This window comes from Perca flavescens, chromosome 8 (genome assembly GCF_004354835.1).
Source record: "Perca flavescens isolate YP-PL-M2 chromosome 8, PFLA_1.0, whole genome shotgun sequence".
Lineage (NCBI taxonomy): Eukaryota > Metazoa > Chordata > Actinopteri > Perciformes > Percidae > Perca > Perca flavescens.
The window spans coordinates 8,137,013-8,159,413 of NC_041338.1; the positions used below are offsets into that span (position 1 = coordinate 8,137,013).

Below are 22,401 nucleotides of genomic sequence, written 5' to 3' on the forward strand. Positions count from 1 at the left end.
TTCAGTTCACGTTCACCCAAAATATGAACGAGTTCATGAACTATTGTTCAATGAACGCGTTCAGGCACAACACTGATAATTGCACTTATATGTTGCACTTACAGTACATGGGGCACTTTGTAGTTTGGCTTACTTGAAGGTAATGCACTTCTTTTATGTGATTCTTGCTGTTCCGAGTTTGTACCTTCATGGTTGAATGCACATATTGAAAGTCGCCTAAAAAGCGTCAGGTAAATGAAATGTAATGGATGCATAAAGAGAACAGGATACGGTGTTGGAGGCAGGGCCCCGTTCGTTCCTTTGAAAGTTGCTCAGTGGCGCGAGAAGTTTAACTGCTGCGTGTACATAGAGCACATAGAGCAGGCGCACTAAAAACCGGCAAACTTCAGGTTTAGACCTATGGTTACTTGCATAGGGATTAAATAATTGAATCGTGGGGCTCTCTTCTAGACTTTCCAGATGTTACCGTACCGTTAATGAAATAATGATTTCATGGGGGTTGTGATGCTCAAAAACAATGTAGGCTATCCACTGATTTACAGACGTCTCTTCCGCCATGCAAGTCTATGTGAAAAAGTATTTTTGGGCCACATGGCATCACTTGACGGACCCCGAAGTTGTAATTCCACGGTTAGGCCACTTTGTCAAATTGGCTTCAAAGCCCAGTGCTCCTCCTCAGGGCTTGACACAGAAACATTAGAATTAATTTGTCCCGTATATTATAAAAGTGCAGGACACAAATATCTGTGCTAAATACTTTGTATACCAGCAAAGTTTGTCCGTGTGCCATTTGGAGCTGGGCAGGTGGAGCACAGTGGGTTTATGGAAGCTTTTTTTCACTTCAACAAAAGCTGTCAGCTGCATCTGCAAATAACGCTGAGGAGAAAAGTAAAGTAAAGCGGGACATAAAACCAAAACAATAAAGATGCTAAAACTCTCTGCAGAGCAGACAGGAACTGCAGAGAAAGATTTATGTTTGGTCCGTCGCTACGAATAACTAGCCTCGTGAGACCGTCCTGATCTGGCGAGCTCCAGTTTTCCACTCGCAGACCATTCTGGCATCTTGAGGCAGAGAAAATTTGGAGCCGTTAGCCAAACGACCGGGCCAATCAGCGTTGGTTTTGAGGTGGGTTAGGTGGTGATAGACAGATGGTTTATCCAATCAGCTAACCAGTATTTTCAGACAGCGGTAGCCGCTCGCTAATGCTTTTTTTCTCTTGGATCCTTCTTTTGGAATATGGTCCGTGAACCTGAAATGGTGCCTTTTATTCCTAAATTCTCGTCACACAAACGGCAAATATCCTTTACCGACATGTTTGCATGCTGAGCTAACGAGCTATGCTTTGCCTGCAGCAGCAGGGGCGGGCTTGTGGTTGTATTTTCCTACGCTTCGTGGATCTGATTGGTTGATTTGGCCCGTCTATCACCAACATAGGTGATAGACAGATGGTTCATCCAATCAGCTAACCAGTATTTCCGCCCCTTCCCAAAAGTTCTCCAACGGAAAGTTCCCAGATGGATATGCCGAGCAAATGCGAAGCAATCCATCTGGCGGAGTCAGGTTAATGAATAACCCCTTAGGCATTATACAAAATCATTCAATCCATTGTTGATTGTTGAAAATATTGATTAGAGCAGCTTTAAGGAGCCTTACTATTAGAAGTTATGGACAAATATCAGGAAAAATCTACCCGGAAACACAGATACACTTGACATTGTTGCCTTTCTCCATTTTGGCCAATGTAAACCCTGCTACAGTAGAGATACACAGTGTTACAGCCTTGAGTGAAAGCTATTGTGTCACATATATATCAACAGTAGGTGACAGTAGGCATGGCTAAAAGCTGCTCTATTGCAGATCATGTAAGCGACTGCTCTGGCTTACAATAAAACCCTGTCGAACCCTTCAGAGCACTGAGGGAAGGAAAGAGAGTCACAGAGAGAGAGAGAGAGAGAGAGAGAGAGAGAGAGAGAGAGAGAGCATTTATAACTTCCTGGGGATTCACTGGAGACACACACACATGCACTCGCTCACAGACACACGCACACACACACACACCACAGAGGGTTGATTTCAGCATAGAGAAATGTGCTGACCTGCACTAAGCAAGAGCCAAGGGCAACAAAACACTAAATACAAATGCTCCTCTCTGAGCTGGGTACTTTCCCTTCACTGCTCACACATGTTTAAACAGTGTGGCTGCATGCTTCTGTGTGTACTGTAGGTCTACGTCTGTGTAAAAGAGAAGAACTAAATACCCAAATTTATGCTTCTTTCTTTTCCCATATCTCTTAACCTCGCTCGCATTGATAGAATATCAGTTTCTCTTCCACATTTCTCTGAGTCCTGATTTGTGTCTTAATAATCCCTAATCAGCTCTCTGCAATATGATCCCAGATGTTACACAGGGTTAATGAGCCTCAGTTCCCTGCATCATTTGGAAAACCCCACCTCTCCCTCCCTCTAAGATCTCCACTTTTTATTACAACACATCCAGGGAGAGGGACCACATTTAGCTGGAAACAACTACAGTTTTTTTTTTCTCTTCCTGTTCTCTTTTATTGTCAATATTTGAATATTTTATGGGTGACTGCTTGTATTTGTTTACAAGAGGAGTCGATTTCAAAACATTAAACACAGAGTTTGGCTCATCAGCAGAAAGAAGGTTGATGGTTCAAACTCCACGTCCAGCTCCACTAGTTCATGGGTCTTTAAAGTTTTTAGGCCAAGGACCCCTAGCTGAAAGACAGACAGAGCAGGGACCCCCTACTATATGTTGTATAAAATTAAGTTGCATACTAAACGGGGCCTACAATAACCTTTTTTTATGGTGCAAACAATACTAAGCTATTAAAACAATAATTATTGACATATTTATACATCATGTTTTAATGTTAAAGAGGTGATAGAATGCAAAACCGATTTTACTTTGTCATAGTTGAATACCGACAGTTTGGTGGGTAAATAGGACATACATAGAACCTCCAAATCTCATTGACACCTCTTTCCTCTGCAAATCTCACAATTTGAAACTGCCTCTGAAAACGGGCAAATCTCAACGAACCACCGATTTGACGTCAACTCGGTGGCTCCTCCTTATTTGGCTCTACTCTTTACCTTTGTCACACCCCAACATTTACATAAGCTACACCACTGATCTGAGATCAGGTTGTCTTCTGAATAGGTCGCGCAGATCTCAGAAATTTTATACATTGTTTGTCTGCTATTTCGTCACTAAATTCACTTCTGAGGCTTTTTTATGCGAGAAATCAAATATGGGCCGTTTAACGAAGATTTACGGCTAATTGCAAATTTTGTCTGACTGTGTGTCGGAGTTCAGCAGGAGCTCAGCAGGCTAATGTGACAGCGACGTGTCCTTCTTCACAGACCCCCGCCTGCTGTGAGCTAGATGGATCTCCGTCACAGCAGGCAGCGCTCCATACCCGCAAAAAGTCACAGTTTCTGGGTTACTGGACTACCAAATGCCGAGGCCCTGGCGGAGCTACAGGGCCTGCAGCCAGCCGCGATCTTTACCCATAGGATTGAAGGGACACTAGCAGCTAACGAAACCCCTTAAATTGACAAAAATGCATTAAATTGAAATCAGACACAAGCGTTAGCTTTGTAAGACCTTAGGGTAGCTGTAACATAAGTGCTGTGACGAAATTCAAAGTGTAAATATACTATAGTTATGCCGAAACTGTAGCTAGTAACTGTAGCTAGTTAGCCACGATCTTTACCCATAGGATTGAAGGGACACTAGCAGCTAACGAAACCCCTCAAATTCACAAAAATGCATTAAATTGAAATCGGACACAAGCCTTAGCTTTATAAGACCTTAGGGTAGCTGTAATATAAATGGCGTGACAAAATTCAAACTGTAACTATACTATAGTTATCCCATTAGCCGGCCAGCTCCGCGGAGCCCCAAGCCACTTTAGTCCAGTAACCCAGGAACTGTGACTTTGATGGCTACCTAAGTGGCTACCTTACAGGCTAGTAAATAATAAACAGTTGTGTAAATAATTATAATAAAAAAATCACAAATAGGCAGATTTATCTTTGGTAATAATATGTTGGATTCATGTTTATGTATATAGACATATTTTAACTTTTGGAAAAAGAAAGAACTTTAAAAAAAAAACAATTATCAAAAACTAATTTGGTGGCCCCCTGCAGTAACTCTGAGGACCCCCTAGTGGTCCCGGAACCCCTGTTGAAGATCTCTGCCCTAGTTTAAAGGTCCCATATTGTGAAAAGTAAGATGTCCATGTCTTTTGTATTATATAGCAGGTTGAGGTGCTATATAAATACAGTGAAAGTTTCAAAACACTCAATCCACAGAGAAATGTGCACACAGCCAGTAGTCACAAACTGTGCCTTTAAATGAGCCGTCAGGTCTTCTGTAAAATTGTGATGTCACAACAACACTATATATATATATATATATATATATATACATATAAACTATGTCGTTACAGTCATTCCCCAGGTGCAATGACGGTGCAGAGACTCACAGAGCACAGTTGCAAAAGACCCGGAAACGCTGACCAATCAGAGCAGACTGGGCTTTTTCAGGAGTGGAAAGAAAAAAATATTTTTAACATTAAAGCATGTAAACATGTTCTAGTAGAAACCCAAAATACATGTATGAACATGAAAATGAGCATCATATGTGACCTTTAAGATTAGTCATTAGACTGGTCATAAAAGCTGAAAAGTCAAGGGATTCACTCTAAATAGGGGAATTATGATCTTCAAAGGTATGAAAACCGACAATACATGTTACTGTTTTGTTTGTATTCCCACATGTTCTTTGACACCTTTCATACACACACTGAGCTGGGATAAACTGAAGTGAACTGTTTCACTTTGTCTCAGTTACACATTTAGCATTGGGAGGAGTTAGTGTCAAAAGTAAATCCTTATTTTCCTGATAATAAAGTAATAATATGTCTAGCACATACCATATGTTTACCTTGGATTTGTTGTTTGTTTCTCTAATTCGTATGATGCAACAGCTGTTCAATCTGGAGCCAGTTCATTAAAGCTTTTATGATCGCAACTCAAAACAACTGTACGTGTTAGCTCTATACTGGCAAAACTCTAGCAAACAAAAAGTAAACATCCCATATTTGTAATAGAGAAGAATAACTTAGTAGTTGACTGGATGATGCTTTCACATATTTAGCCCCAAGTCAAGGACATTAGTTATAGGGATGAGCGAAAAAAATCGTTTTGTGTATGTATCGTGATTTCTTTTGTGTGACGATTTTTTTTATCGATTATTTTCCCAAGAATCAATATTTTGTATACATTGTTTTTACTAATGATTCACCTAAATATTTATTGTTTATAGGGTACCACCGCCGACGGCTACATTATATCTGTTTTCCAACAGACCGAAAGGAGAAAATGCAGAAAATACATCTTATATACTTCTTTACTAATGAAAAAAATGTCAGACTGACTTGACGACATGTGATGTGCATTCTTTTCAGAAGGCACTCCTTTATAACAAATTCTTTTCAGAAATCACTTCTCGTGATGTATTGTCTCTAGAAGTGTATTATTCAACTTTTGTTGTTGTTAAAGAAGTAAAAGAAAATCGCAATACTCAATACTGTCGACTATGACTTGACAAATGAAAATATGCTTCTTCAGGAAATCATATTGATGTCTGGATGGTGCATAGTAACATGAAGTGAACACACAGCATCACAAATCTACAGCCAGAGGCAGATGTTGTGGGTATTTACTCAATTTGTACAAATATAAATAATAAAAAATGTTGATGAAGCCATTTATATGACTCAGGGCTCTAGAGTTCAAATGCGACCAAAATTTGTAAGGGACTAAGATTTTTCCTAGGTTGCACCGGTGCGCTTAACGGCCTCGCATCCGCTGCCTCTCCATGAACGAAGCGATGTCGTTTATATCTATATATATTTAATGTTGCGTTACATGACCCATTCCTTCTGTAAAGCCGTGCCTGTGTTTGGATCTCTCCTCCGTGCAGCCCCGCCCCCATTCACTCACAAACCGGCCGGCTCACCTGCAACATGGAGAGACACAGCGCCGCCGGTCCACATGCTGACATATGTCTACAGTTTTAATTGTTATTAACACCGCTGTATATTGTTAAGTATGAAAGGGAAACCTGTATTGGTAGCAGTGGTTCCGCTGGTAACTATCTGTTATTGCGGCCGCCACGGCGAAAAACACATTAGAAGTTATTGAATGGAACTACGGTAACTTCAGGTCGTTGAATAATAGCGTGTGAGACGGAGCCTGCTGGACCTGGGCGAGAGAAGTGACCCATGGCCACATTATCACAGTTCATAAAAATGCAGCGCAGTGACGATACAGACATTTCATAGCCTACACAAGACGTGTGTAATGCCGCTGACCCGCATTCGACCCGTGCAGGACCCATTCATAATGAGTCAGCCGTCACTCTGTGATTAGCTTGAGTCCATCGTACTCGGCTATCCGGGTCTGTTATTGAAAACAAGTGAAGGAGCTTTCTCAGCAATATATATTTTTTAAATATATCCCAGGCTATTTATTTCAGATAATTTACATGTGTTGCAGCTGTATATTTTCAAATTGGGAAGGAAAGCCTGTCTTGGAATTTTATTTTAATCACATCTGTTTTAATAAAAGAGCTTGTGAAAAGTGGCTTTGATTTAAAACTGAACATTTAGCCTACTTTGTAAAAAATATAAATTAGAGATACATATTGTGTATCGCCATTCAGCCGAAAAATATAAGATATGATTTTTAGTCTTGGACTAGTGGAAGATCTGATAAGAATCAGTGTGGAGGGGCCCAGCTTGGAGAATTTTGAGAAAGCTGGTTTAGCCAAGGCCAAAGGGGAAGAAGGCCAAATTACAGGTGTTGGCCATCTAAGGGGCATTTGACAGCAAGGGGGGACCCTCTATAAGACTTTGAGTACAGTACTTTGTGCTTCAAATAAAAAAATTAAAAAATGTACCAACTCCTTATTCTTGTTTAAAATAATTGACATAATATATATATATGAATGTATATGGAGTGTGATAAAAAAGGGGAACTTGAAATTGTGGCCTTAATGGTGACGCAAGGAAAGATTTGGGTGTACCTAAATAAAAAAAGTTAGGCGCACCAGTGCGACCAAGGCAAAAAGTTAGTCTGGAGCCCTGTGACAGCATCAATCCAATGCTATTTCAGTCAAAATACTGCTGTATCTCATAAATCATCATATCATCATAAACGACCATATCGTAAAATGTGACACAACCACATTTGCACGTCATGCATTACAAGAAAAAAAACATGAATCGCCATTTTTGCTAAAAAAAAAAACTAAATAGAAAATGGAGGAAAAGGCACACAGGACCGATGAGCTGCTGTAAACCACAATTTCCTGCATAAACAACAGAATACTGGGTAATAACTGACGAATCCAAGTTTCTCATAAATTGTTTCTGCAAAAGTTGATGTTTTTTTTTATCTTTCAAAAGCCTGTGCTGATGCTAGTTAGAAGTCTTCTTGCCTATAGCTGGCACATGTTAAATGTTTCACATGAATGCTTTCTATCTACATTTTGTTCATTTATTGAATGAACAAAATGAATGAATAATGCAGTTTCAATTCCAATATGAAACAGCTAAAATTGCTATCATATACAAAACTTGCAGAAAGCTTTCAGATTGTAGGAACATTTCATGGATGTAACACATCCGATGTATGAAACATGGCAGTTCATTCACTCCAATGAAAGCTACACTTTCATACAGCATATACCTCACTTTTGCATGCACTCCCTACCGGAATGGAATTCAACTGAAGACATAAGCTGCCTTTCAGCCAGTTAGCCCAAGCAACAAAATATGAAAAACGCAGGATAAAGGGCTTTTCACACGGGGAGTGACACTTCGCCTGCGTAGTCGCGTGGATCTGCGTGGGTCTACTACACTCCTCATGTAAAAGACAACGCGCCGCGATTAAACGCCAGGCGATCAATGTGTGGTACCATGAGGATTCTGTGCACTACTGTATCCCTGCCGGTACAACTGAATGAGATTAGCTGACTGTGGTATCATATATGCCTAATCACAGGTCGGTTTATAACTAATAGTGGCAATCCTAGTCTTTCCTAACCACGGACTGTTATTGTTGATAGCTAAAGTTAGCTAAATTATTATAGCCTAATTTACGGAGTTTTATATTTTAGGAAACAAACAAGCAAGAATCAGTCTCTCGTTCATTTGATGTGAAGTTCAACACAATTCAACTCTTGCGGCGGGCGTGTGCATGTGTCGAGCACGAATGCAACAGTTTCACGAGATTGCGCCCGCTTGTTGCGTCGCCTGTCAAACTGCCCGCGCCCCCCTTACCGGCCCGCTCACCCTCTCATTGAAAATGAATTATGAGGCGCGATAATCAGTCCTTCCAGAAAAACGCTGAGTTTTTTTTGTGATTGCTGCAAAAATCCGCGATTCCTAAAAAATGCAATGGAATATGCGGGATATTTATGCAATTTTATGCAATGAAATTATGGGAACTTTCAAAAATTGCGGTTTGATGAAAAAGCGAAGAAACAGTGATTCCCCCAACGCCCTGCTTTTTTTAAACTTAATTTCCAAAAATAGTTTACAGCCATTGCAATAATAATAATTATTATAATAATTATTTCTGGAGGCAGTGGATAATCGCTCCCCATGTGATAAGGCCTTAAAACTACCAGAACCACCGACGACCTATCAATCGTTACATATTTAGTTTCATTTATTGAAGAATTGAAACTTGCTCTATTGTTAAATGTACATGACTGGCTGTGTTGCTCCTTACCTTGTGCCAGCAGGTGCAGTGTGTGTGGCAGGGTTGGCAGGCAGACAGAGGCAGGTAAGCAGCGCTGGCATCGGGCGGGGAGCAGGCTGCGGGGGGCAGCGAGGCCAGAGGCAGCGACACGCTCTGATGGTGATAGTCGTGATGTGGCTGAGCATAACACGCGGCAGATCGACCCCCGCCAGGGCCCACGGCCTCTCCTCCTCCTCCTCTGCTCACCTGCAACAAAGGGCATAGGTTTTGTTTCAACATTGGGGGGACACATTATAACCGGGGTGTCCTCACCCATCAAATGTTAAGTGCCAAGCACTTCCATTTCCTGCCTTCTGGTGAATTTTTATGCAACAGTTTGTGCCTTTTCTGCACCAATGTATGGTGCAATGTCTTTACTTACGTTAAGGGAATTATTATTATAATTTATTAGTGGTCCAAGCCCGAGAGCACTGGGATCTGAATACCAGCGAAATCACAATCTTTGATGTTTCACACTATTGTGTTCTTTAATCCCCCAGTGTAGCACAAGTACTGTAGGGGTGGGGGAAAAATCGATATAGCATAGTATCGCGCTATTTCCCACGGCAATACTGTATCGATACACAGAAGCCAAGTATCAATCTATAACTATATGTGTTGGTGACAATCCCAATTTGCAGCATTAAAAATTTAAGTGAGATGAACAAACAGAGAAATTAATTTTTTTAGATAAAACAGATGTTGAAGTTTCCTTTTGGGGACATCATTTGAAATTGGGAAAAATTTGAAGTTGGAAAAAAGGTAATAAATTGCAATATATCGCAGAATATTGTATCGTGAAATAAGTATCGTGATGATATTGGATTAGGGTAGAACCTAAATCATGGTTGCAGCTGTAGCCGTGGTCCTGCTTGGCGCCCTGCTACACCCTGCTACGCCCTGCTACGCCCTGCAGTTCCCTGCAGTGCCCTACAGTGCCCTGCTATGCCCTGCTACGTCCTGCTATGCCCTGCAGTGCACTGCAGTGCCCTGCTACACCCTGCAGTGCACTGCTACGCCATAAACTACAAATATTATTTCTAGTCATCAGGAAGAGCATCTCTGTAAGGCATTTTGGTTAGCATTTGTCGGTTTTAAATGTGCTTAATAAAACAATTGAATTGACTTTATAATTATGTTCCCTTCATTTCCATAATTCCCAATATCATCACATTAACTCTTAAATAGACATTTGCTTTACTTTCTCATTGAGTCCAACAGAACACACTGCTACGTTCATGTGTAAAAAGATAATATATATTTTCTTCTTCTTCTGACTCTATTAAAATCCAAACTGTAGAAAAGGTTACAAAAAAGTAAAAGTTTTGAGTTGGTGGTACTGAGCATAAAGTATTGTTATTACACCAAATAAGGTGTAGAGCTGGGCGATGTGGAGAAAATCAAATATCACAATATGTTTGACCTAATATATTGATATTGCGGTGATGTCATATTACACGTGTCATATTGCAATATGACGATATCCAAAATTTAAGACGATGTCTACTCTCATATGTCGATATCGATATAATATCGATACATTGCCTAGCCATACGTATTTCTGTCACAAACACAGAAATGTACAATATGTTATCCTGCATGGTGAAGAGTAACTTGTGTTTGGGATCAATTAGACCCCAGAAAGACATATATCCAACAAAGCTTGGTATAATTAAAAAAATGCAGGTGTGAGAGCCTTGGAATTATACAGATGTCAAAAATGCAAATACTTCTTTAAGCTAAGTCAACTGCAAACGAAAAATATATTTTTAAACTTACCTGAGCTGTGCTCGACATCATAAACTCCTGCTGGCTGTCAGCTTTCACCTACAAGCATGTCATTTACTTTGTTCACCACTGAATAACACGGCTGAGGTCTGTTGTGTTAACAGGCAGCCTGTCATTGACTACGTGTCACCTGTAATTTGGGTGTATAGCTAACATGTCAGTGGGCTGTACTTATATGTAACATATGCCAGGTCTCAGTAAAGCCTGCAATTAGTTTGTGTTTCACCTGCTACAATGACTTTTCCTTTCCTCTGAGCCCGTGAAAACCTTATATGTGGCCAGGGCCCTGATGGATGGGCGGATGTGATGATAACTCGTAGCATCCAGCACTGGTTAACAATGCCCAGTGCTCTGAATTTAGGGGAGAGATGAGCATGTTCACTATGCTGTCATCCCATCTGCTTTATCTGTTTTCATGTCACATTTTGTTCAGGTAGTCTATATTCATGGCGTTCCACTTCCAGGAATGCTCTCGTCCTGTGCACTGATTTAATTTCTTAAGTAATTTACTTAAAAGTATAAAAGTAAATTTGTCTTTCCAATGACAACCATTTTTTATGCAAAGTATTTGTACTTCGTTACTTCCTATCTCTGTTTATCAGGACTATGGTTAACTGCTCCTCAGATCTCTGCAGGGTAAATCCAGACAGCTAGCTAGACTATCTGTCCAATCTGAGTTTTCTGTTGCACGACTAAAACAACTTTTGAACGTACACATGTTCCACCAAAACAAGTTCCCTCCCGAGGCTATTGTGCAGCGGCACCGTGGCTCCATCCGGCGCATAGCGCCGTCCATGACGATTGTGATTGGTTTAAAGAAATGCCAATTAACCAGAGCACGTTTCACACCAATGAATACAGGGACATGAGTACCCATATGAATTTACATGAAAAGTCATTTTCACCATTTTAGACGTTTATCACCTTATACAGTCCGTGTCGTATGGGTTGAGATCTGAGCGGGAGAATTCAATTTTTTAATTATTAGAGTTTAAGTTATTTTGCATTTGCGTAAGACAAGTTCTGCATGTCAGATCATCTAATTGTTGAGAAAGTGGCATTTATTCCCAAGAAATAAACCCCTAATGTACAGTATGTGGCTTACTAAGACATGTTTCTTGAAATATCCATCTACATATTATTTGGCAAGGGATTCAATTAGAGTGAAGTATAGAGCATCTATACTTCACTCTAATAGTATAATACAATTATTTAATAGAAGAATGTTATTTAGTAGTAGTCAAATTATTTCACACACAAGCAGATTTTTGACTTGAAAATGACTGAATATTAGGGGTGTTCGTCTCATATTAGTTGCAGGCCCCTGAATTGAATCAAATCGACATTGTATCGTTGCACACTTTGTGATATCTGCAAAAAATCAGTATAATATCTATCCTAACACAACGTGTGATTTACCCCCTTACTGAATATGGGTTAAATTATTTCAAACGATTTCTTGCAGTCTGACAGCTGGCTGGGCCCCTCCTACTTACTGCTGATAACCCTGTGAACTTTCTAGTGGCTCTCCACTTTAAGCATCCCTCTCACCTGCAGGATGTCGTGGATCTGGCTCAGCTGCTGCCTCAGCGCCTGCTTCTGGTGGAAGCTAAAGGCCGGGTGGTGAGAGGCCATGGTGAATAGTAAAAGAAACTGCTCCTCGGTCCTCCCGTCGTTCAGCGCCAAGCCGTAGTTGTTGATCACCGTGTCTATGTGAGTCAGGGTCCGGTACAGGACCACCGCCGCCTCCCTGTTGTCCGAGCCGAGCAGGGCGAGGGACACCAGAAGCTTGCTGCGCACCACCTCGTCCGTGATGTTGGTGAGGCCAGATAGGTCGGCGGGGTTGTTGGCTTTGATCTCCGCATCCCGGAGGGAGTGGTAGTCCTTGCGGGCCAAGTCCTCCAGGCAGGAGCCGAGGAAGCGGAGCTCGATGGGGACGCAGAGGTCCAGAAGGCCGCACAGGAACTCGACTCTCTGGGCTGACGTGAGGGAGGAGAACCAGCGGTACACCCCCTCCCTCTGGACACAACTCCGGCTCTCCACCATCCTCCCACATTCACTCAAACTGTACTTGTTTTGACAATAACGGGAATTAAAATGTCAGACTTTCAACGGAGAGTGAACTTCACAACAAAAGGGAGCGCGTGTGTGTGTGTGTGTACGTGCGTAATTGCGCAGGCGCGCGTAAGCAGCGCTACTCTCGAGTGGCCGTAAAGTCACAGCTAATTTCTCAACTTTCTGACGCTGTCTCCCTCTCAATGTTTTTACCCACACAAAGCGACCACAGCAGTGAAATTAAAGAAGCATAAAGTGTATTCCTTTGTTGGCGAACCAGCGGCCAAAGAACAGCAGGCTTTATCGATAATATAATCTCACCAAGTCGCCTTCACATGAAGCCAAAGCGGTCTTGTTTGTGTTTTAGCACGGGAGCCAGGAGTCCCTCCGCCGTGTCCCTCCACGCCGGTCGGACCGCTGCCGCCCCCCCTGACGGTAAGCTACACTTCTTGCAGGACGGCAGAGCGGATCAAAACACACCGCCCCATTCAAGGAGACGCTCTATCATTTCTGATCTGAGCCGCCCCTCTCTCCTGTCCCGCACGGCACAACAATCCCTTCCTGTTGATGCTCCTCCGTCCTCATGGTGTTCCACAACTTGTGCGAAGCCCAGCGACAAAAGTCCCAACCGATAGCAAGACTATGCTAGGTTAAAGTTTAAAAACAAAACTAGTGTGGCCCGAAGCTACTGCTGCTACTTGCCACTGGAAATAACACTATATAGCATTTCCGAGACCTTACCTCATCAAACGCCACTTTGGAGAAAAAAAAAAACTCACAAATGATAGGCTACTAAAAGTTTTATCCACGCCTTAAAATCCATGAATGAGTTGAGTGCAACATGTTGTTCTACTCTCCCTTCATTCTGCCATGAGTCTTGAAATCGAGGAAAGAAAAACAGCTGTTTATAACATTAACCCAACTCTGGCAGCAAGACCAGCCCACCGTAAAGAAATGTTTTCTTTGATTGGCTGCGAGTCCCGTCTGCATGCACGTGGCCTCTCTCGTGATTGGCTCAGAGGGATATCCGCTGCTCTGCTATTTCACATCTTTTTCTCATGCGCTCATACATATCTCAGCTTTATTACTGAAGCTTTAAAGTGCCAGATACATGTTAAACTGATGATATATAATCTATTTACTATGATAGTCTCACTAATAAGAAAGCTATGGTCAATATTCACTACTAATTTAGTTAATATTTTTAGCTTATTATTAGCCTACTTTTAGAGATTTAGAGACCTATAGGTATTTTGATATGACAGCAAAGCTAACAAAACAAAGGAAATCTTATTAGAAAGTACCACAAACGTTTAAGATTGTTACAAATACAAACACATAAAGACACAATATTTAAGGAGTGAAGTGTTATTATCAGTTTATAGCGCATAAATAAGAAAAGTCAATCATAAAGTCACAGTGATGAGTATCAAAGGGTAATATTGGCCTATAGAAATAGCCTATAGTTTTGGCAAGGGATAAAATGGATGTGGTGGTGTAATTTCTCGTCAGTCCGGCCGGTGAGTCACTAAAGCCACTGTATATATCAACATACTTTATGTTTTACATAGCAGTAGCAATGATCCGTATAATGATCCGATTTACAGTTCAATAGTTTCTTCATAGTCCACTACTCAATGTGAAGAGGGCGAAGCGAGGCCCCCTGTTGCTGTCATTGTGTAATTCTTATCTAGGACCAGAAGATGGCGTCAGATGTCCATGTTGAAACCTGATGCAGCAGCACACTCATGACACCTGGACATGCCTAGTCACAGACGATGAAAACATTACACCAAAAAGAATTTTAAAATGTTGATTAAACACAAATGTAGGCCTATTGCCTATTGTTTCCCCTCATCTGCCCTTCTGTGTAGTTCTTCTCTGGTTTCTCCTCTTCTCCATCAACACAGCCTCCCTCTATCCTCACTTCTCTCTTTGAGAACATTGGTCTCTAGAGGTAAACCCCGCCCCCCGAACACAGGCCCTGCCCCTCTGCTGACGAAGGAAAATTCGGTTAACGTTGCTATAGTAACCATACCCCTCCCTCTCTGCATCAGGGATGCTGCCTGACACACAACCACACAACAACTTTAAAAACACAACACAGCAACACAAGCAAAGAGAAAGACAAAAAACACAAGAGCCAAGAGTCATTTTTCTTTCAAACACTTTCATTATTTTCTCCACATAACTCAAAAACAAAACAGAGTAATTCCCAGAAACATAAAGAAAGAAAGAAAGAAAGAAAGAAAGAAAGAAAGAAAGAAAGAAAGAAAGAGTCAAACTATAGAGAGAGAGAGTAGCTTGGCATGCTGTAGCATGCTGCGGACTAACAGGGTGACGCAGGGCACCGTCACCAGGCTGATGGCAGACAGCAGAGCTTCTTGAATCTTTTTCAGTCTGGGACCAAAATGAAATAAAAATACATTGTTCTGCCTCGCAGGGTGCGGCACATTAGACTGTGCTCTTGTAATAATGTGGGGAAACACCAGAAATGAGCCTACAGTCGAGTTTGAGTTCCAGTCCACAGTTTGAGAAACGCTGTCGGACAGAAAAACAACAGCGAACCTCCCTGCCCCCTGGAAGTTGTTACCGATGGCAACAGGCTCAGCCATCCCATCCCAGCTTGTGGAGGGAAGTGGATGTGCACACATGTTCACATAGTCCGATGAGCATTCATTCGTGTAGAACAAACACAGGTGCATGCAAACAAACACAGGTTATGAGACGCACACACACACACACACACACACACACACACACACACACACACACACACACACACACACACACACACACACACACACACACACACACACACACACACACACACACACACACACAGAAAAGCCCAGTGTCTTCCTTCGACTATAAAAAATAGACAAATTGACTGGTGGTTTCTGTCTGTCTGTCTGTCACTGAGGGTCTTGAATAGTTAGAGGAGAAGCTGAGGAATGGAGACGAGGCGGTAAATCCTGGCCGCGATCCTGGCCACTGCTTGCTTACTACACTACAACAGACTTGCATCATTTCACCAAAAGCCTTCCAAAAACGTTAATTCCTTTCAGGTTGCTTGGAGTTTCATTTAACACCCAGAGAAGATAAATAAGAGTCCACAAAAAGCAATTTTGACTCCGCTGTTTAATTCCAGCTTCATGATCAGTACCAAAATGGCTTCTCTTCGAGAGACACTGCTCCTATCAAAACTTAACATGTGCTTCTGAAGCTTGTTTTTTTGCTTTCAGATTTAATGCACAGCTAAGATATTACAGTACACATGCATGCATTGTTGTACTTTTATCAATTTGCACTACAAAAGCAAGGCAGGTGGCGACTAGTAATTTTTTCAGACATCTTGCAAGTATAGTATAAAAGATGACGTCGTCTTCAGGTTATGTTTTGAGAGAAGCAGTGGGATACACTGATTTATTAAATTGATATTGACTTTAAAGCCATTTTTCTGGTGTTACACATAGAGGCTTTGCTTCGTTGAATGCAGTATTTTCTCTAAATACCTCTGCTGGGGGTACAGTAGGTGCAGCGCGTTGCCAAGGACGGTCTGTCTTGAACTACCACCAACACGGAGGAAGCTCCATTCTCTGACTGGTGTGTGTGTGTGTGTGTGTGTGTGTGTGTGGAGGTGGGAGAGTGTAGGAGGGAGAGACGGAGACAGAGCACAGCTGTCAGCTGATGCTAGTATAGGCTAGATGTGGATGAGCAGTGACTGTGTCCTCTTGAAATGCTCTTGTCAAGTTCATGAACAGCGTGAAAGGCCACTGAGCTACTTGGAGACCACACACACGCGCATTCATACGTACACACAAATGTGGACAAGACATGCCTGCTTGATACAGTTGCAAACACGCTCACATTCTGCAAAAAAAAACATTTAGGCACACAGCAAACATACATATACAGTATGCAGAGAGAGACACACATAAGCACACACACACACACACACACATTCTTACTCCCAGCATGAAGAATGAAAGGAGACAGACATCAGAAGTTGGACGGATGAATGAGAGGGATCGGGTAATAGCAATGAGTGTGTGTGTAGACAGGGAAGTATCAACCATGTATCCTGGTAGCACACACTCGCCAGCTCCTGAGTCTTACATAGATAGACACACACACACACACACACACACACACACACACACATGAACACACACCTTGAACCATCAGTAACAACATCCGGGCAGGTGGAGGAACCAAAAGGCAGGAGTTATATAAAGAGGGGTGGAGGGTTACAAAATAAAGAATATATCCATCAACATATTGTACATGAGAGAAAAATGTTAATAAATAAATTATAAGTTACAAATCTGTTGAAAACTATGATTTGAGGATGAAAAAGTCTTGTCAGTCAGGTCTGCAGACAGTGGAAGCAGACATCTCGCTGTAATGCCAGCTGCAGCTCTGCATGGCCTGGGGATCAGACCGGTTCAGCCCATTTAAGTCTGTGTGTGAACTACTGAAGCTCACTTTAGTCCAGTTTCTGGACTATATTATCTCCCTGTAGTCCAGTTACCTGGACTGGTTTACCCCTCTTTTGTCCACTTCCGCGTCTCTTCCAAAACGACTGGACCAAGCTTAGGCGAGGTTAGCCCGACTTAGCTACCTTTAGCCCCAAATATTGGTGGAGCCCTCCTTGGACCTTGTCTTCTTTCAGCCGGTTGCAGTCCAGGAACCACCAGGGAAAACGAAAGGGGCAGCAGATTCGTCGTAATACTCATGTGAATTTCTAGTTGTTGTAACGATGGGCTGACTCGGAAAAGCTGTGCTGTCTTTAAATAAAAAAGTGGATAAACAAAACAGCCACTCCAATGTTGAGCAGAATCACCATGACAACCAGGAAAGAGCTGTAGGCCTGCGTGGGAGAGAGAGAGAAAGAGAAAAAAATTGGAGAGTGTCAATAATCAGGACACACACACACACACTCAAAGCTCACAGACAAAGCCGTTTCCATACAGGCAGCATATCGAACCTGCTAATACATACAAATGTACGCAGTCATTTACATTCATCCATTTACCGTACCTTTTTTAACCAAGGCGATGCAGAACAGCCAAGCCCTTTCTTACTACCACAGTTGGTCATAATGATAATAATATGTCAATAAACATGCTATGCAGTATAAGGGTATTAATTGAAAAGAAAGTAAAGGGGAACACAATCCTCCAAACCAACCAGTGGTTTAGTATAGGTGGTAAGGTGCTTTGCATTAACACAATTTAAAGGACCAACCCACTGTTTTTAACAGAAAGGTTGACTATTCTCTTCTTCTTCTTTTTTTTTTATCAGTTTATTCCTATGAACTTGTTGGTGATTAAAGGACTTTCTGTTGTGTTGAAATGAATGTCACACTTTCAACATCACTCTCATTGGACCTTGCAGAACTGCATGCCCATCAATCGCCCCACAGCAGTCAGGTGAATTCTGGTAACTGTCACTTGATTCTTTTACTGGTTCAGAGAATCCTACAGCCCTGGGGTTTATACAAGCGTAAAACAAAAATACATACAGATGAACTCAAATGCATGGGTGTCAAGTTAAATACAATGCTCTCACATTTTGAAGAGGCAAGGTTTTCACCCGACAGCAGCAACACTCGCTGTATTTAATAAATGTTGATCCTGGCTTTTTGCTGCTGTGTGATGAAGTTTGGAGATTTTCATGAATTAAAGGTGCTGTAGGTAGGATTGCGAAGATCCAGACAACTTCTCAGTCCCTCCCCCCTTTCTGCTAAAGCCCAAAACGGTCTCCTAAGCCCCTCCTCCCACAAGGGGGAATGAATGCGTGTGCATGAACAATGATTTAAAAACAAGCAGTTGGACACTCCCCCTGGCCTTGATTGGTGCATCTGAACAGGGAGCTGTGGAGTTTTGCAAACCGCACTACAGGCTGTAGGTGGTGCCAGATCTTTTTTTAAATGACCTGCTTCATGTAGTTCTACTCGAACATAGGGACAGTTTCAGCAAATATGACAGAAAGTTAGTTTTATAAGTTGTACCTACTGCACCTTAAATGTCAGTCACAGTGTGGTTGATGTTCTCTTCCGATATTAGTTGAAAACACACCTTTTTTTTCAAATATTGGGTATGCTCACAAATCAGCCTACGTTTCCAACTATACTCTATACTGATTATTTGTCTAGCCAATATTCCTTAGAAATAGCATGTACTGTAAGTAAGTCAAAAAAAACAAACTTTATTTATTTCAAACCCTGGGTTACAAAGTGCTTCACAGATATACTTTTAAAAATACTATGCAGGAATTGTTGCTTACTTTTTGTAAACATTCAAACTTGGCTCCTCCTCCCTAGTTTAACAAAAGTGATATCCAACCCCAGATTCTCTCTCGTTTCGGAAGGAGCTTTGTCTGCCTGGTGTTTCGCCCCACTTTAGCGTTTTGTCAGTGCTGTGTCCACTATATTTTCGTAGCTTTGAGCCCAAAGAGTGACGCCTCGAAACACGCCCAACACAGCAAAGTTTAAAAAGAAAAGAGAAATTACAGGCAGCCAGCCTCTGCATATATCTGTATTTATATATACACTTCTACTAGATCATAAGTGATGATTGAGAGGGATATTTGAGTCTTTATAACACGGCTCAGTTGGATACTTGATTCTGATTCGTCAATCCTGGCAGTTTGCTATTTCTCTATAACAGACCGTTGCCATGGACAGAGTTAAGATCATAAACTCGGACGGACCATTTCTAAATCAATAAAATAATTTTAAAATAGGTTTCTTTTTAGGAAAATCCTGCATTGTATACCTTTAAAGAAAGAGAACAAATTAGTTTAAGCAAGCATCACTTGAGAGACCTATAATCAGCTACTACTGCTAATAGGATATAGCCCAATCTTTGGAAGGCCTAATCTTTTGAATTCAATCTTAAATTTGTCAGGAAACCTGTGAAGTGAAGGTACAGTTCCACCAGGTTCATATGCGAACAGTGAAGGTCTTTGTTAGTAATCACGTAACACTAAACAGAATTTGGAACTAATTGTATAAATGGTCTGAATGGGCCTTGAGGAACTCCACAGATTGGAGGAACACAATAGACACTGCGTCAGCGATGGATATGGAGAAGTGGCAATTGGATAAATAGGGAGAAAACCAGAGCTATACTAGATATGTCAACCCCACTTCCTCATATAATCTTTTTTTTTTGGGGGGGGGGAGGGGCATTTCTGCCTTTATTGGATAGGTAAGCTGAATAATGAAAGGGGAGAGAGAGGGGGGAAGACGTGCAGGAAAACCGTCAGAGGTCGGACTCGAACCCTGGACCTTCTGCGACGAGGAATAAACCTCTGCATATGTGCACCCACTTTGCCAAATGAGCCAACCGGCCACTTCCTCAGATAATTTAAAAATAATATTACTAAATAGATTAACTTTTCATTGTACTGCTCTGTCTTGTTATCTAGTGTGCATTGTGTTGGTGGTTTCTGGATAACATGACGTAATACAAATCTAAAACAAACAAGGAACAAATTGGAATGCTGTTTTATGCCTTGCATGTCTTTGCAGTGCATGAAGATAAGACCCGGGAGCAATGATGATACATGTATGCAGTGCAATGATGAAGGAGCAGTTTGCATCTTAAGATAAATAATACAATCCTGTGCTGATCCCACAGAGAGACACCTTCTCTGACAGAGTGAGGTCAGAGGGCCAACTCGGCTGCAGAACAGCAGCCTGGAGCTGGCCGGGAGTCAGTGTCTTGCTCAATGACACTTAAGCAGATGCTTGCTGACAACCTGGGTCATGTGGGTGAAGGCCAGTCTCTCTGACCACCTGTCCATTCTAGGTAAATATGTGAAAGTGAACCTACAGTAGTAGATTCACTCATCCCTGCAGCAGTTATCCCACACGTGTCAAACTCCAGGCCCGGCTGCCAGATCCAACCCTTCGCACAATACATTTTCGCTTTTTTCTGAAGTTTTTGGAGCTTTTATCAATGTTTTTGCCATGTTTTTGCCATGTTTTCCAACATTTTTTATTGATTTTTTCCACCATTTTCTTTTTCTATGATGGCTAAGGATCTTTGTTGCAAAATATTTTGGGGCTTTACACTGTAAGTGAGAAAGCTGAATGAGACAAATTATTTGACTTTTTCTCTTAATTAAAAACATGTCAATAAACTATACATGTCTGGCTCTTGATGTGATTCTCATTTTCCAGTTTGGTCCTTAGTGAAGTTGAGTTTGAAACCCCTTTAAAATTAATTATTATTAATTATTTAAATTTACAAATATTTACATAGTGTTTTTTGGTCTTATCAAAGTATTTTACAAAAGAGGAGGTACAGTACAGGACACCTATGGCTTTAATTGAATCTAATATTGTAGCAATGGTTGCAGTGGGAGAGGGAAATGGGACTCTGAGAACACTGGGAACTGATATCAAGCATCATCATTAGTGCAACATTGTTGTAAATAAATTTGTCCAGAGTGGCTGCTAATAAGGTTTCTGCTGATCAATCCGGTGATTGGCTTATCACAGACCTGTGCCATAGCTAATTACCGGATGAAATCCTCTGATCATTAGCCTTTTCTACCTCTATTTATTAAGAAATCTGTGCTCTTTATGGATCCATGCACTGTTTCCTGATTCCTGACTTCTAGATAGTCATATCCATGTCCACGTTGTAGTAGTCAGCTGATTACTGAATAACTTGATGTAATCTTCAGTGTAATTATTTCCTTTGTGCCATAGGAGCATAATCATTCACAATTAGTATTTTCAATGAGTAAATCATATGGAATGGATAGCCTCAGGATCTGCCTCTTAAACAAACAGTTGGAAATGTTGGAAAATACACTTATTTGCTTTCTTGCTGAGAGTTAGAGTTACCACTCTTCTGCTAAATTGGCTTGTAGAATGCCCAACCATTGTAAACATTATCTGTGAACAGAGAAGTGATTTTCATCACCATACAAACTATAGACAGATCAATAATTCTGCAGGATTAGGCACTCTACAACACAACCCGCCACCATACTTTTTAATGTCAAAGAAAATTACATTTTAATAATTAGAGCACAGGCTCCAAGATGCAAGTTGTGCAGTGACTTTGACTTAAAATCCTTGACACCAAAAACACCAAGCCTCGAGCTAGTACCCTTGGTCTAGCCTAGAAATTTAGACGCACCCTAGTGGCTGCCAACATCTTGATGTGGGTCTGGTCTTGGTCTGCTTTTTAATCCTCAATTGAATTTTGATGCTCACATATAAAATAAAATATCACCAGCACTGCCTTTTATCATCTTTGGAAAGTACAGCCATAACTCTTCTATGCAGATACTGACAGACCTATGTCTGCTTTTATCACTAGCAGGCTTGACAACAGTACTGTAATGCTTTCTTTTGTGGCCCACCTAAGAAAGCTTTACATAAACTGCAGACCAGCCAAAATGCAGCAGCATGTGCACGAAGCTTTAGGTAGTAGATTCGTCTTTGTACATCGCTATTGGTTTTCTAAACACTCATTAGAAAAGTGACTGATTACCTGTCAAACGCACTAAATCTGCTCCTTCATCTGTCACTGGCCTTTTAGTTGTTCCATGATCTACCACTAAGACCAGTGTTTCTCAAATATGGGTACTTTGGAGTACAGCAGCAGGAAGATTTATTTAGCATAATTCCTAAAATAATTATACAATAATAACGAATGAATTTGGGTGAAAGTGGGTGAGATTCC

The 22,401-nt window shown here is 41.3% G+C and overlaps 2 protein-coding genes across 2 annotated transcripts in view; both read right to left on the reverse strand.

The window, feature by feature from the left end:
* zcchc14 (zinc finger, CCHC domain containing 14) overlaps positions 1 to 13,601 on the reverse strand; it is a 64,029-nt gene extending 50,428 nt beyond the window's left edge. The window contains exons 1-2 of the mRNA XM_028584434.1: positions 12,185 to 13,601; positions 8,837 to 9,052 (exon numbers count right to left, since the gene is read on the reverse strand). Of these exons, the coding sequence (XP_028440235.1) occupies positions 8,837 to 9,052; positions 12,185 to 12,679 (711 nt within the window). The 5' untranslated portion in view covers positions 12,680 to 13,601. The remainder of the gene's footprint in view (positions 1 to 8,836; positions 9,053 to 12,184) is intronic.
* Positions 13,602 to 15,501: 1,900 nt separating this feature from the next.
* jph3b (junctophilin 3b) overlaps positions 15,502 to 22,401 on the reverse strand; it is a 70,908-nt gene continuing 64,008 nt past the window's right edge. The window contains exon 6 of the mRNA XM_028584610.1: positions 15,502 to 17,561. Coding sequence (XP_028440411.1) covers positions 17,481 to 17,561 — 81 coding nt within the window. The 3' untranslated portion in view covers positions 15,502 to 17,480. The remainder of the gene's footprint in view (positions 17,562 to 22,401) is intronic.